This window comes from Thermobia domestica, chromosome 10, assembly GCF_964235325.1.
Source record: "Thermobia domestica chromosome 10, izTheDome1.hap1.1, whole genome shotgun sequence".
Taxonomy (NCBI): Eukaryota; Metazoa; Arthropoda; class Insecta; order Zygentoma; family Lepismatidae; genus Thermobia; species Thermobia domestica.
In genome coordinates this window covers 181,677,844-181,695,264 of record NC_137463.1, presented here as the reverse complement: position 1 = coordinate 181,695,264, position 17,421 = coordinate 181,677,844, and the positions used below count along the sequence as shown (strand labels likewise).

Genomic DNA, 17,421 nt, shown 5'->3' with positions numbered 1-17,421 from the left:
TGTTCATTTCATAAATGATGCCCCACATATGCTGTTTTATGATATGTTTGATGATACAATAAATGACATAGTTTTTCATTTAATATTTTTGATTGATTGCCAGTGCTCTATGACTAGGAGGGGAACTGTGAGAGATATAATATTGTCCATGCAGTGCGTTCTATGATATTTCGCTATCTCAGGTTTTCTTCAGCCTTTTTATGCCTTATACCAGTAAGAGCTAAACGTTTTATCTGACTGTACAAGAACTTATATTTAAGTGATGCCCATTTTATAAACAGTGCCCTCCCCCACACAAATTCCTACAAAATGTGTTAGTTTTTTGTGATCTTTTTTAATGATATATCTTCCCATTTAAAATTTTCGAGTGACTCCCCAGCACTCTATGATAGGGGACTGTATGTTAAAAGCAGCACCATCCATTTAATGGCCCCTATGCTATTTCCTTATCTCACTTTTTGTTTTTTTCTTTTTATCTTCAGCCGTTTATGATTTGAAGGGATTGGACGTTTTATCTAATACACCCTGCATATTCTATATAGGCCAAATTTTAAGTTTAAATTCTACAATATCATTAACGTTTAAAGAAAAAAGTCTAAAGATAAGTTTTATAGCTCCTACCAATCGATAAATCCAATTGGCCAGAGAAAAATTATATTGGCACAAGTGGCTTGCAAGGGAAGTCACATCAGTAAAGATTAAAGTTATTGAGTTGATTTTGAGTTTAAAGTCCCGTTCAGCAGCGAGGCTATATGAGAGTAGACCTACTGATTAACGTGGAATCCGAACCACATGAGCTCCCTCCGGGAATCGAACCCGGGTCTCTCATGCCAAAGGCGCGTACCCTAACCGCATAGCCACGAAGGAGCTACAAGGTTAAAGTTGTCTAATGTACTGTAGCCTATAGGTAATTCTTAATTACAATAATGAGTAAACCTATGTTAGGCAACTTTTCTTTCGTCAGTTTGATAGGACAAAACTTTAATTCTTAGTAGTATGACTTCCTTCGCGAGTCGCCTCTGGATATTGATAAGCATAAATCCTCATGCATAGTTTTTGAGAAAATCGATGGAAACGATCTTTACGTAAACGTGAAAATTGATGCTGGACGATTACCGCGCCATCTATGAAGATAAATCTGAGACTGAAGTACTCTCTATATTATCATCAAGCTCTTCATTGTGAGACTAGGAAGATGACAGTACACATCATGATTAATGATACATAATCCAAAATTACGATTAACTATAATTTATGATTAACCACAATATTGTTCGAAGATAACACATCGTTATAATTATATATAATATAAAACTGAAAAGAATAGCATGCTTGAGGGTTAATTCTCATAAGCAGAGTTGGCATGGGTCAATGAAAACTTGACCCACGACCCACTGACCGACCAACCACCGTGACCCACGACCCACTGACCCACCATGACCCACCAACCACCGTGAACCACTCTGACCCACGACCCACTGTGACCCACTGTGACCCACCACGACCCACCCCCACCGTGACCCACTCTGACCCACCGTGACCCACCACCCACCATGAATTACTCTCATCCACTGTGACTTATTCTGACTAACCAAAATCCATCGTCATCAACTTTGAACATGATCCACGGCTTCTTCTGTACTGACCAAAGAGTTTACACTTGTAATAAAACAAGACTGTGAAATTGTCACTAATCGGAGTTTGAATTTCTAGTCAATCGCTCAAGCACCACTGTGTTAGAATAACGGTGGATCTGACCTTTATGATATAAAATGGTAAAGTTTTTGTCAGTGAGGGAATTGAAACAGTTCGAGGTGGGGGGAAACTAGTGTGTGCCTAAAATATACTTGTAGTAAGACAGTATTCTTGCAAGTGTTAATTTCTGAACGCATTGCAAAAGAAACTTCTATTCGCAGGAAAATATCCCTGTACAATATGGAAAAGGTTATGGTTTCTCAGTTCACAGTATTTTTCTCACAAAAAAACTTGAAAAATCAGTTTTTTATAGTTTATAAAAGTGCTCGGGTACCCTATGTGAGAGCATCTCCATAAAGTATGCTCATAATTGTAATTTATGTAATCACTAAAACACCACGTTAAATTTAAGTTGCAAATATGCATAATTGCAATTATTATAAATATTTATTCAAAGTAGTTTACCTAAAGCATAGAAGAGACTTACTAAAAAAATAGGCACAAAGTTCAATAACACAAATAAGCCATTACTAATACAAATATACATTTTCTGTAACTCGTAATTTTCCACCTTAAAACAAACCTGAAATCGGGTTTATTTCCTGTTGGTAACTTTTTTGTAGTAAATCATCCGCAGTGGAATTATGTCCATCCTTCAGCCAAGAAATAACTAGCTCGTCTATTTTGAGCTTGTCTAGCGGTGGCCATTAACATTGATGAACAACAAGTTAGACAATGTTTGAGCACTTAGTCTATTTCTAATATCAGTCATCTGTAAATTCATAAGGGGAAATCCACGTTCGCAGTCTCTCGTGGAAATTGATAATACTTCTACCCGATTTCTGCAACTCCTCATCGACAATCTGCTTGTTAGACTGATAACGATTTTTTCTTGGTCAGTTTTGAAATACTCAGCAAGAAGTATCATCTCTCTATCACCAGACAACATCTTTTCCATATCGACCATGTCAGTTGGCAATGTCGACTCATGGAGAACAGAAACTTCATCTACCACGCCTTCGATAGGGAATCTTGTGAATAAATTATCAATTAAAGCCTGATAAACTGATGATTTCTTATTTGTTTATAAATGTAATTTTTGCAATTACACATGAAGGTTTGATGCCATTACCAAGTTCCCTCCCCCGTCTAGAAAGCAAAAGGAAACGAGGTTCTTGGAGTGTTCAGAGGTGAATGGGAATTTCCCTCCTTCTTCCCCTTCAATTACGACACTGCTGTTTGCCATGTGCCAAATTACGATTAATTTAAATTAAATTATCATAGTATAATTATTTCCTTGTTGAATTATCAATATTTTCAGTGGAAAAAATGATGAAATTTCAAAGTTCCTAATCAAGGTAAGTAGACCAACGTAAAGGGAAAAAAGTGTAAATTTTCCATATAATTATGCGTACAATCTAAACTTGAATGTTCCGTGTAATTAAGCTTACAGTACAAATTTTATGCCAATTTTAGTCACAAGTTTTTGGGTTGATTGCCCTGTGCTGTAAGTGCTCCATATAATAATCATAAGCTTCAGCAATTATTATAGTAGAAAGCAATGGATATATCAAGCCAAGCACTGTATTTTTTGTTTCCGATTTTTTTTCTTAAATAACATCGATCGTTTACGATCATTTTTACAAACCAACTCACTACCAATTTTCCATATATAGAAAGTGCCCCCTCCCCCACATAAAGGAGAATTTTTAAAAAAAATGCTAGGACACATTCTGTTTATTTTCAATAAAGAGTTAATACACTGGATTTCAGCTCCGTAAGTTTAACGGCTTGCGAGATACTCTTTTTTTTTTTTTTTTCAAAAATTCGAATCCGTTCTATCTCCTTAGGATATTATGCATTATAATAAAAACAATATAACATCCCAGTTTGGATTAAGGCCTAACTATATACCAAGAGTAATTTCATTTGACTTTGCAATTTGACCGTGATGATCAGGCACACATAGTTACATTCATTTTTTTATATAATAATTTATAATGTTATATTACAGTGATTCAAAAATGTATTTTTTCCAGTATTAGCTCCTCTAAAAACTCACAGATCTCGAAAGCCAAGTGTAGTGTAAGTCCTATTGCTATTATTACAATTTAAAATATCAATATCCAAAAGTGCCTGAAGTTCTTTTTTCACTTGGTTAGATATACTCACCTCAGGTAAGTAGACAGAAACAAGTGGAAAAGAAAGGGAAATGAAGGTGTCGAAAGTAAAACGGAGACAAATTTATCAGTCTTCAGAAGATACAATGCAGTGAGCAGAGAGGGTCGGTAGATCATACTGAGTCGGTGGGTCGCAGAGGGTCACGGTGGATGGTGGGTCACAGTGGGTCATGGTGGGTGGTGGGTCGCAGTGGGTCACGGTGGGTGGTGGGTCACAGTGGGTCACATGCTGTTGACCCACGACCCACTGACCCACTCAGAAAACTTGACCCACTGACCCACCGACCCACTGACCCACTCCATCTCTGCTCATAATTAGGAGGAGTGATCAGAAAATAAGATTACAAAGCCAGCAGTGAAACATATATTCATTGTTTCATAGAAACAATACAGCCAACAGACAGTACATACATAAGGTTATTTTTCGACATAGTCTCTATATCGGTTGAGATATCTTTCGCATCATGGGATGAGTTTGAAGATTCCCTCCTGGTAAAAATTCTTGTCCCTGCGTGTTCAGCCACGTTGTCACAAAATGTTTCACCTCCTTGAATGAAGTGAAGCGACGGCCTCCTAGGCGCTCCTTCAAGTGCGAGAACTGTTGCTTGGAGGAAAGTCCGGGCTGTACAAAGGGTAGTTGATGATGTCCCAAGGAAACTGCTTCAATAGCGCGCTAGTGATCTGGCCATTGCGCTCCTCGTCGGTGACGTTTTCTCTAACAGCCGCAAACCTTAGACACCATTCTCCGACGTACTGACGAGACATTCCAGTCTCTCCGTAAATGTCTACCAGCTGCCGGTGAATGTAAGACGCGGTTATATGTTTCGCCCACAGAAATCGAATAACTGAGCGGACTTTTTCGCGAGACCAGTTTTCCAAGCGAGTCGTCATTTGATTTTACCTATAACTAGCGCCGTAGGTGGTGGGTGGATGAAACTCTGCACAGTCGCTAATTCCATGTATTAAAAGTACCGCACACTCCCCACTTGTCTATAACAGAGGAAACTCCAGAAATATCGGCCTTGTAACCTTAGTTTCTGATCCTTCCTCGTACTTTCTTTATGGCTTTGCGCAATGCAGTCTCAAAAGCTCTTGCTTTTGTGTGAGAAGTCCTGGGTTCGATTGGTTAGGACACTTAAGAAAGTGTAAAAGTTTTTTTAGAGGCCAGCCGTCCTGAGTGAGTTTTTCTGGGTTTTCCTCAATCACGTCAGGTAAATGCCGGATGGTACTTAATGGTCCTAAGCCTCTTCCTTCCTTCCCCATTCCTTTCTCCCCCCCCCCAATTCCCCGGACAGTCTGATCGCCGAAGGACGTTATCTCGCATGCATTACGACCTAACATGGTTATAGATGCTGAAAGCTCAGAAATCCAATTCCTATTCCTAATCCTAAATTAGTAGTTTTCGACAAAATCGGTCCTAAAATATATGTCATGCGTAGCCAATAACAATTAGACTAACGGTTTTTGTTCTGCTGAAATAGATTATATTCTCCTAACGGTAACAAGCATACTTCTAATAGTCATACAGATACTGCTAACAATTGTAACAGTTTCGTCTATGATGAAGAACACGTTCGTTGCACAGAAATATGTTGTGTGCGTGGGTATTGTTATTTGGGAATTATGGGGAAAAGACCTTTTTGGCAGACGAAGAGAGTGAGATAATACTCTTAATTCTAAACAGAAACATCCCTAGCTACATCAGCTTAACATAGGAAAAGATGCAAGATTAACCAGGATGCCATTTTGATTATGTGGGGATCCATCCTCTGGATTCTTAAGTTATTTTATCAGGCTTGTAGCTAGGGGGTAGCCAGGGAGGCTGAGCTCTCTTGTCAAACTTTAGTTCTCACTGAAACCTTCAATTGTCAGTTTAGAGAAATATATGTTAAAAAAAAAACCACACACACACACACACACACACACACACAGCCAAGAAATTATTACAGCCTATTTTGTTGGAAGAAAAAAAAATGTTCCAAATTGGTTATGGAAGAAACGCTGAAAGAGGGATGGATTTACTCTTTTTCTTTTCTTTTCATGAAAGTTTGAAACGGTTTTGCCCCCTGGTGTACTGTATAGGCTATTCACTAGATAGAACTACATATTCATTTTGTAATCAGTTTTCAATTTCCAGAAGCTGTTTAAAATCACATTGAAATGAACTAATTCTTCAATAGTTTGGTTTCGACGTAGCTTATTAAGGAAAAACGTACTCGTAATAATACTATTTATGTACTAAAAATAACTATAAATGTAAGGTGAAATGAAGTTAACCCCCTCCTTCTCAAAAAGTTACTTCGCCCTTCAGTCTTAGTGTTCTGACTACGGGCCTATATAGATCTAATCAAGGCCACAATATAGTACAAATGAGCAGGCCCGCAACCAGAGGGGGGCTAGGGGGGCCAACCCCCCTAAACTTTTCGTGGCCCCTTCAGACCTCAATACAAAATGCTATTATTAATACAAAAAACAATTTGTAGGAGAATTTTTAATGACTTGCCCCCCTAACATATTCATGGCCCCCCAAACCTTTGAGGCCGGTTGTGGGCTTGCAAGTGAGGAGTGAATTGTACGTACTTAAGTGTTGAAAAGCATTAACTGGATTTTGTGAGAATAGCTGATTGCCCCCAACGACTTACAAGTCAGATTTACGAGAATCTCTAAATAGCATAGAAAATATCAATAATTGTCTTCCTTTACATGTTCCAAGAACAATCTTCGTCACTGCCTAAGTTAAATAAAAAGGTCATACCCTTCCCGTTACTTGTTTCATCTAAACAAAATACAATTGGACCTTATGGAACATTTTGTACCTTATACAAATGCATGTTCAAAGAATTTCTATAGTTACGCGACGTCACTGTGGCCAAGGAATAACCACTCAACTTTTTGATGAAGAACGTCAAGAGAGAGACAAAGTGAGAGATTAAAAAAAATGAAAGAAAGAAAAAAGTCGAATTCATCTCTGGGTTCGAGGCTATAGAGGCGGGTGGTGGGTTGGGTTTCCGTATGCTAATCTTGCCCCCCAACCTCTCCATCTACTTGAACCACGTCATCCCATCGACAGGAGGGACGGTTGCCCGCCCGTTGGCCACAATTTCCCCCTTCGCAGCAACCAGACGCAAACCAACGCCAGGGATTGGAGAAATATTTAGAAGGAAGAGGGGAGAGCGACTGTGGAACTGTAGCGGCGAGAGGGAGGGGAACATACTACGAAAAAAAAAGAATAAGGGTCGGATTAGGGTGAGGTGGGGGATCTGAAGGGAGACCTCAATTTCCGTTCTGGTGGACGTATTAAAACAGGTTTTAGAAATCGCGTATTGACGGACGGAATGGGTTTTTCTTTCCACTTCTAGGGCAAAGGCAAAACTATCGGCTAACGTCAGTAGGGTTCGGCTTCTCCCGTGACACAGATCGGTTCCGCGAGAAACAGCTTCGCACAGTCTCGGCAGCTCCCGGCTTGCAAGATCGGAAAATTCACTTTTTTTTTTGTTCCCTTTTTTTTCGTCCAATCTTCCGTCACGGCAACGAGAACGACGTTTGTGTGTGACGAAACGAAGGAAAAGAGAGCGAGCGCTCAAGGGCGGGGGGAAAAGAGTTTGAAATTGACGGGGACCCCCGATGGTTTGTGCCGGCGTCTACGCTGAGCGCCTTGCGTCTCGCCAGAAGTGACAGAAAAATTCTTCACACGCAGCGCATCACAGCGCGGTGAGTTTTCTCATGCGCATCTCTCAAACCAACCACTGAACAAGTTTCCCAACAGGAAGAAAGTCAGGGGGGAAAAAAGTACACGAAACAACAGCAAGAAACAAAAAAACTGCGCTAGTATTGTTGAAGGTTAAAGCAAAAATAAGGAACAAGAATTTTAACACAGCAATACCAAAAGTAATTCTGGACAAGTGACAATTTTTCAACTTGGCATTAGTGACTTAACATAATGAAACAGACCTTCGTTTGAAGTCTCGGAGTGTGTGTCCCAGTAACCCAAAAGTGTTATTCTACAAGTGTTATTTTTTTATTATTATTCATAAAAACAGTGAAGAAAAAGAAACAAACAAACGAAGAACTACAGTAATTTTGCCTGAACTTTGTACCTCTTGGACTGTCAGAATTATTTTTATTTTTGTTTCTACGAAGTTGATTTGCATTTTTCTCTAAATGCATCTCTCGCCCGAATTGGACCATCAAGGACAATATTTGGCCAAATCGGGCGCTACCATTGAGGAGAGAATGGCATCCGAATTGGCTGAAATTGGACTCCAAGATGCTCTTGCGGAACATCACGGGGAGTTGGTTCAAACCGGAAGTCCCAACTTCCTGTGTACCGTTCTGCCTACTCATTGGCGGTCCAACAAGTCTCTTCCGGTTGCGTTTAAAGTGGTGGCCCTCGATGAAGTTATGGACGGGACCTTGGTGACCATAAGGGCTGGTAATGACGAAAATTATTGTGCTGAGCTACGTAATTGTACTGCAGTTATGAAGAATCAAGTGGCCAAGTTCAATGACCTACGGTTCGTTGGAAGAAGTGGCAGGGGTGAGTAGTTTGTCTTATTTCTTAATTCCTTCTTAGGTCTCATTTATCTTAGAATTTGTATTTATTTATTTGTGAACAACACAGCAGGCATAAGCCCAATTACAGTGTTGATCTATTACACAATACTTTACTTAAACATGTTGTTCATATTGCAGATGTCAATTTCTTTGTGTTCTCTATATATTCTAAGAAGAAAGAACATTATCCTCCAGATTGGTTACTTCAATAATATATTGCTTTTTTTTTTTTTTTTTTTTTTTTTAACAGAACACTCCAGAGTTGTCAACACGAGTTTTAAGTTTCGGGACACGAAATAGTGTCGACATCAGATACAGTTGAACTTGTTTTGTATTATTTTATGGAGAAAAATCAGATCAATCATATTTCGCCTTTGTTCAAGTGCGGGGATGAAGTAGTTGTCTGTTGTTTTCGTAAGATCGGTAGATTTCAGTTCTCTTGTATACTATATACAAGTATTTGATGAATTTAGATTAGACCTTTTTGCATGTGGTATTAGTATTGCTGTTGCGATGGGTTCCAGATCACAGCAGCATATTCCAGTTTTGATCGGACATAGGAGTAATAGGCTACATTTTCGTTTGTGTGGTAATATTGTTAAATTCTTTTCCAGTTCTAATTATGAACCTTAACATCTTAAGAGATCCGTTAACTATATTCACAGCATGGTTATTAAATGTCAGTTTCGAAGCAAACGTAACTCCGAGATCATTGACTGAATTTAATCTATTTAATAAGATCTGGTACATTGAATAATTAAACTCTATTTGATTTTTGTTTCTAGTAAACGATAAAATACTACATTTTATAAAGTTTATACTAGTACTATTGACGTATTTGTTTGACCTAAGGTATTAAGTTTCACTTTGCAATACACAAGGTCCTATGCTCACTGGAGAAAATCCAGAAGGGTATGAGGGGGACATGTCCCCTCCAATCTTGGAACTGCGGGGACTCCCCCCCCCAATAATCCGATTTGAAATGTGTTTTGGGGGAGAAATGTGATTTTTGTCCGATTGCCACAAAGGAACGTACGATAAAATTGATGTCCCCCCAGAATAAGCCTCAAATCTGCCCGCCTCCCAACGTTGAAGACAACTGTGCTCTCCTGGTCCTCCACAACATTGATTTTCAACTTCATACATATTTTGGACATCGCTTAAGAAAAATTATGGGAACGGCCTAAACCCCCCCCCCCATGTTGCTTATGCTCAAATCCCCAGTGGTGTCATCATAAGTAGGTTATTTTGATTTCAGTGGTAGGCAACTCGCAGACTAACTTTCCATTCTCTGTACATGCCCTGAAACATTTTCGCCTCAGTATAACACTTAACAACTTCTTTTCATTTCTGACGTAATAGAAACGAACTTTTTGCGTTCGATTACATTTTATGAGCAATATCATCAGAACTTAGATATGAGGAGAGAAAGAAACTTCGATTAGAGACACATTAAACGTTAAATGAAGATTCTGGGTTCTATAGAGTATTCTATCAAGGTTTGTAGAGTTTATACGTGATTAGTAATTAAATTTCAAACTGTATTCTTATCAGTAATATTAAGATTATTTGCCTAACTATTATGCGTTCTCAGAGGTTCCTACAGCAGTGGCGTCATTTGGGAAGGACAGGTGGGCAATTGCTTCTCCCCTAAGTTTGATGTGCAACTCTTATGTCGGTGGTCAATCTTGCTCCCCCTCCCCCTCCTGGCGAAATCTGAAATAATGATACAGGCCTATAGGCAGGTCTTAGAATGTAACGCATATTGCGCCATCGAAATTATTTAGTGACATAATTTTTTATTCAAAACAGGACAATGAAACTGAAAAATTATAAATTTGAGGGAAGAAAGATATTTATTTGGGGAACAGATGATACATTTTGGGGGAGAAGAATGGCAAATTTTGAGGGAGAATGGTAAATTTTGAGAAGAATGGTAAATTTTTGGGGAAATGGTAATTTTTGAGAGAGAGAGAGAGAGAGAGAGAGTTGTAAATTTGGGGAGAAGAATGGTGAATTTTGAGGGAAAGAATGGTAAATTTTTGAGAGAAAATGGTAATTTTTTTGGGAGGGAGAATGGTAAATTTTGAGAAGGATGGCAAATTTTGGAGTGAAATGATAATTTTTGGAAGGGAGAATGGTAAATTTTGGGAAGAAGAATGGTAAATTTTGAGAGGAAGAATGGTATATTTTTTTTGGGTGAAAATGGTAATTTTTGGGGAGGGAGAATGGTAAATTTTGAGGGAAGAATAAGAAATTTTGAGGGGTAGAATGGTAATTTTGGAGGGAATGGTAAATTTTTGAGGGAAGAATGATAAATTTTGGGGGGAAGAGTGATAAATTTAGGAGCTTGTGCCTAAGCTTTTGGGAGAGAATAAGTTTTCATGTGCGTAACTATTAGAAGAGAAATAGATACAGTCCGCTACTTAAAAGCATTTTTGTATCACATATGCAGTATAATCTGTCAAAAAAGTAAATGCATGCTTTTTTCGCGGGATAGTATCTTTTGCCCCTTGAAGTATTGGAAAATATGAAAAAATCAGTTCGCTTAATAATGTAATTGACCTTATTAAAACTTTTAAAGCTTGCATTCTGGTGAAATGACAAAATATACTACGTATGCAGTTTACACAATACATAACATAAATAGTATAACAAGCAGGGAAAACAGATACAGGTATATGGTAAGTTCTACAGCAGGAACATAAAAATCACTTGCATGTTTAAAGTTTATAGTAGGAATGTAGCATGTGAATAAATGGCGCAGTGGGTAACATTGTTATTTCACAATAACTGAGCCATGTTCAAATCTTCATCAAGTACACTTTTTTTCTTTTCATGCAAGGAGCAGCAATTTCATTTAGTATTAGAGTTTTAGACATGTTTTCATTGTTAGATTTTTTTTCTTATTTTTTGTAAGATAGTAATATAAGACTACAAGTATGATTCTAGATCAAAAGTAAGGGTGTTCCAGATTTATTTGCATTAATAAAATTTAGAAATAAGCTTACATCCGAAACTATATACATAAATACGTAATTGAAACGAAAGTAGCAAGTGTCTACTAATTGACTCAACCAGCATTTGTGTCATTGTCCGTCCGTCTGTTCGCTATAACTCTGCTAAAATTTATTCGGAGTTTAATGAAACTTCGTATATCCCTTCCTTCAGTCTTTGAATGTAATCTTATTGTTTGATGTTGCAAGAATATATAAAAAATAAAGGGATAAAATCCTCCCCACTACAAGTTTTCACATACAGAAAAATCATTTGCCACACTGACATTTCGAACTATACTCTCTGTTTTGTTTAGAACTAAATATGAGTATTTCATTTTTAAAGAAAAAATATTTTAGTTAGCATATATTTAGTTCCAGACATAAAGCTGAGGGAAGGCAATAGCTTTATGGACTAATTAAAGAGAAATCGGTTTAGTTTTCAGTTGTAAACCTATTTATATTTTTTATTAATAGAAAAATCTACAACAGTCTTTATGTTTCTAAAATCCTACTTCATCTTCTTCACTTGACAGAAAAAAAAGAGGATGTAGAATAACACCTAAAATTGTAATCGTATTTTTCTTTTTGCTGTTGTACCTGACATGCAAAAAAGAAAAGAAAAAAAGCGCGATGAAGATTCAAACACTGGTGGTGGGGGTAGGAGTACTGTATGGATCCAATGAGCCACGGAATAGTATGGAGCAGAACATGTGTACTCTGTACAAATGTTGCTAATAACCGTAAGCTATGACGGAACATAGTTTTATTTTCTTCTATTTATTAAGTTTTATGATATTTCTACAGTAGCTTGTGTGAACTGCAAAGAGAAGGATATCTAATACATTTATAGATTTTGTTAGGGATTGGGCCTTTAAAACATTTAATTAAATCGCAAGGTTTTAGAAAGCTAAGCGCACCGATTCCACTCTCACAGTAAAGAGCAAGTGTAAAATTTCCTAAAATTTAGAAAGTAATTCAGATAGCGGATGTAGTCACAATCGAAGGGAGGAAAGATTCAAGACTGGGGTTACGTACTGGAGATGAGGTTGTTTTGTCTCAAAATGGTTTCATGAAAGTGGTGTCTCAGAATCCACTACATTCATGAAATTATCACAGTAAATGATGACAATGTAAAGTTAAATAAAGACCGTTACAGTAAATGCCTTTTTAAATTAATAGTCCAGGATTCGATTCTACGTCACAGATAGTGTTGTTCACGAGACAAAAAGCACTAATCGGTTAGCGTACGCGCCTTTGGCATGGGAGACCCGGGTTCGATTCCCGGCGGGAGCTCGTAGTTCGGATTCCAGATTAATTAGTAAGTCCCGTCTCATATAGCTCCACTGCTGAAAGGGACATTTGACTCAAAGTCAACTCATCTCAAATCAAGAAGAGATAAGAAATAAGGGTTTCTCGTCTCTTCTTGCACATTTAGTAGAAATCTCGTCTTGCCTCGATGTTGGAAGAATTCTTTCTTGTCTCGTCTCGATTCTTGGAAAGCCTTTCTCCTGTCGTAAAAATATATACAACACGTATGTCCAGAGTTTTTTTTCTTAATTTCAGGAGGTTTGTTTCAATTCGTTCCCGTGTCATTTGATCTCATAAGCAACCTAGTTATGACCTTAAGTACTTCATTAAAATTTGATGTCAGAGTGACCAAAATGAAACATTTAAAACAGGAAAATGAAACATTTATAAAAAGAATCTACAAATTTATAAAAAGAAATCTTAAAATTTATAAAATTTATATAGATAATGCATCATGAAGAGAAAGAGGAGGAGGTTATAGTACATCAAAAGCATTCTGAAAAAGTTGAGAAGTGGATATTGACTTTGTGGGGACATTTGTCCAAAGAATTTAGGAGAGTACATCAGTGAAAATTTTTGTCCATGAGACGAGATGAGACGAGAAATGAGGTTTCTCATCTCGTCTCATGAATTTTGATGAAGATCTAATCTCGTCTCGATTCTTGAAGAATGTTTCCTCGTCTCAATTTCGTAAAATAAAATAAAAAAGTTCTTTTTCAAATCCGGGTTCCGGAAAATTTATTTTCCAGAACTGGCCACCCTTAATTTAAATCATAGTGATTAATGAAGTATATTGTGAAATGACTTGTCTACCTTTAAACGTTGATAAATACTCTTTATTGTACTTTCACAATCGTTTTATCTACTTATATAGCTTTATAGTATGAATCATGTAACACTACAATAGTCCCTGACAGTGGCGTATTTAGGGGGGTGGCTATCGGGCTCAAGCCCCCCCCCCCCCCCCGAAATAAATTTGTTATAGACACAACTTCATTAAAATTTGTTGGCACACAAGAGGAAAAATATAAGTGCTTATTCACGTCTTATGCATACTCCCCTCCCCCGAAACAAAATCCTAAATACTCCACTGGCTCCTGAGATCTAAGACTCGGATGAACTATTTTTTGCTCTCGAGACTAGTGAGATTTCTTGTCTCCTGGACATTAGTCATGAACCTTGGGAAGGGGGATGGACTTCCCTGGAGATAATGAGTCTACAAATTCCAGTTCAATTAACTGTTTCCGGATAATTTCTTAAGGGCCGAAATAATGATTTCGCCGTTTATGACGCTATAATTATCAAACAGTTAAATTTCACTATAGTAGGAAGGGTCTTGGAAACAAATGTGAGTTCATTTAATAACATATCGTGAGTATTATATGGCCTAGTTTCCAAATTTATCATATTGTTTATTAAGTTATATAGAAAGGTACAAGCTCTGGAACACCCTTAAAAGTAAATAATGTGAACGTATAAAAAAAGTTCTTTACAAAGGAAGAAGAATAATTATATCTTGGGTACACGAAGCTTTCATGACAAAGCTTTCATGTCATGGCCTGTAGAGTCTGACAGACACTTAGGTAAATTGAATTGAATTGAATTGAATTTTATTGCGTTCAATGACATTGGCTGATTGTCATATTGTATAGAACATGCCAATGATGTGATTATTCAAGTATATTTTCATATTATTATACTAAAATCATAATAACTATTTTTACAATATTTCCTAAAAAATGTGGTTTCCTTATACAGAAGATACAGATTTAGAAAAAAATATAGAAAAATATAATATGCAGAAAATTTACATTTACGACCTAGCAGAACCTAGATCAGTTTGCAAGTATTCCTCCACACTGTAAAAACAATGATTTAGCAACAGACTTTTGAAACTTTCATGTTTGGAAAGAGACTTAATTTTATTAGACAATAGGCTAAAAAGTTATATGCAGTTGTTTTCGGAAACAAAGTACAGTGGACTCTTCTTAATTCGAAGTCCTAGGGGACACGAAAAAACTTTGAATTATCCAACAACATTCATTTTCACATATATAACAAAAAACAAAGCAAAGTACTGTACATCAAAAACATATTCATATGGTGTAGACTACCTTTAAAGCAGCTTATTATTTGCGTGATCGAATACCGCAAACTAACAAATGACATTGACTCCACATAATTCAAACACGGGTACAATGGAAAATATATTTACGTACAACACTACAACATACATTGAATAGCCCAAACAATTAAACACCAGTAACAATTTGAATATTCTGTTCTCACTTTTAAGAAGTCGTAAACCTCATTTGCTTAAATTTGATTGTTTTTGTACGGTCAATAAATCCTGAATTTCATGTATTGCGTGGAATACGATATTAATAACATTTGGTTGACTTTATCAATAATTCATCTTAAATTTTCAGCCAATTCTGAAAAAAGATGAGATTGGCACACGTTCTCTATCTTTACTTCTTCCCCAACCCACCTTCATGTTTATCATTACATAGATTTTCTATTTATCTTTTGTATTACTCTTCCCTATGGCTGCATCTGGATAACTGAAAACACGTTAAAACTGTATTTCTCTGTTTACATCTGTCTAACATTAAAAAAAAAAATAAAAATCAAGTGTATTTACTTCGAATTATCCAAAACATAGGTTCAAAAGTTCGATTTATCCACGATTTTTTACTATTGTTTTCAATACAGTTTTCAAGGGGAATGGACTTCTGTTCGAATTATCGAAGTTCGAATTAACGAGATTCCATCTGAATTCTTTTTGTACAGTTCTTGTTTCTTGTGGACCAAAAGTAATGTGGACCAAAAGAAGTGGCAGAATATTTAGGTCTTTGAATAGCGTTCTGCAAGAAGTATAATATGGAGTATTGGTGATTATTCTTATCCCTTTCTTTTGGAGTATAAAAGCTTTCTTAAATTGAGTGGAGTGAATTCTTAATTTCTAAAAGGCTATTCCATATCTGATTTTGTTGAATGCAAAGTTTGCATTAACAATTTCCACAAAATTTCATACATATATATACAGCATCTATTTCTTAACTATTGAAATTTAGTTTCCAATGAGGCATTGAAGGGGAAGAAGAAGCAAAACTGATGTTATATATTGATTTCGTATCACATTTATGGATTCCGAAATATAAACAACATAAAATGAAAATTGCTTGTAAATAGATAACAACTTCGTCATCATAAATGATTATAACAGTTCAGTGATTGATTCAGGAGTTCTGCTGTTAGCTCAATAAGTTTGTGATTAGTTTCATTTATGATGGTAATGTACTCAATGTAATTTTCTCCTCCTTCCCTCCCCAGCCCAAAGTGTATAGCTTTCCAAGTAATAATTAAACATGGTTATTTCTACATAATCCCACATATATGCGGCTAAATTAAGTAAATGTGATGCACCTATTTTTTTTTTAACTAAGTTACTGTATTTGCGAAAAAGGCAATCATCAAAATAATCCAAATAATATACGTACAAACTCGTTCTGAAATCAACAAACTAAATATTTAGTACTGTTAAAAAATAATCGGTATTGCTCATAAGTGTATAAAACAACTTCTTTGATTTTAATTTTATACTAAGCCTTAATAAGCAAATTTATACTGAAACATTTTTATTTTGCGAAAATTTAATTAAAACTGATAGGCTAGCAAAAAAGTTTTTTTTTTAATTTTTTTTTTTAAATCAGAAAGATGACTACACTTTCTCTGTCTTTCCAATGTACTGTATTTATAAGGAACAGTTCACAATAGTCACAATTTGATAAAATTCGAGACTTTTTACGGTATAAATCTGTTTCATTTTTTACTTTTAATTTTGTTTTGTTTATAGCCCATTGATTTAAATGGGAAGTCATTTTTCTGTTTACTTATAAAATTGAAATTCTAATGTTTTGATTTTAAGGATTTTTTTTTTCTTCCTTCAAATCAGTTTATAAAAAAAATCAATAAATACATTTTATTACATTTAATTCTCTGGTATACAAATAGTCTGATAATTAAATTTAATACCGTTAGACACTTAAAATAAAAATGTAGAAATTCAAAATTTTTCAAAAGAAGATTTATGTTCAATACATAATTATTACATGGTGAAATATAAAATTAATAAAATTGTGACAATTTTTTATTTAAAAACTTTTACATTATTTTTATTATAGAAGTATTACGTTTATATATGTACAATGTAAATTTATTTTGAAAAAGTAAGGAACATTTTAGCTAGACTTGGAGAAGAAACCAGTAACTATTAAAGTTCCACTCCATTCCAAAGGAAACAGAAAACTATTACCTCAAATAAGTAATGAGCTTGAAATATGAGAGGATCATGACGTAGTACTGAATACTGTTAAGAGTCTTCATCCCGGCGAAATTAAAATACCGCTAATTTTACAGTAATTATGTGATATCTTCAAATAGATAAAATATAATCGAAATGTGGAACAAGAGCGCCCTAGACAATATTATTTTACATGAGATACCGTTACCACGACTCACTTATCTGCTTTCGATTTCGAGCCATTTTGAAAATCGGCATTTATTTTCGCGTTTCTAAACAGCTGAAAACGGAAAGCCGCTAGGTGACTTGTGATAACGGTACCTCACGCAAAATAATATTGTCTAGGGCGCTCTTGTTCCATATTTCAATTATATTCTAT

The 17,421-nt window shown here is 36.0% G+C and overlaps 1 protein-coding gene across 2 annotated transcripts in view; it reads left to right on the top strand.

Annotated features, from left to right (window-relative positions):
• Positions 1-7,159: 7,159 nt before the first annotated feature.
• LOC145662864 (uncharacterized) overlaps positions 7,160-17,421 on the top strand; it is a 48,989-nt gene continuing 38,727 nt past the window's right edge. Inside the window, exon 1 of one of the 2 annotated variants that reach the window (XM_081728805.1) lies at positions 7,160-8,412. In XM_081728805.1, coding sequence (XP_081584931.1) covers positions 8,037-8,412 — 376 coding nt within the window. In that variant the 5' untranslated portion in view covers positions 7,160-8,036. The remainder of the gene's footprint in view (positions 8,413-17,421) is intronic. The other variant, XM_081728806.1, reaches the window with a different exon arrangement.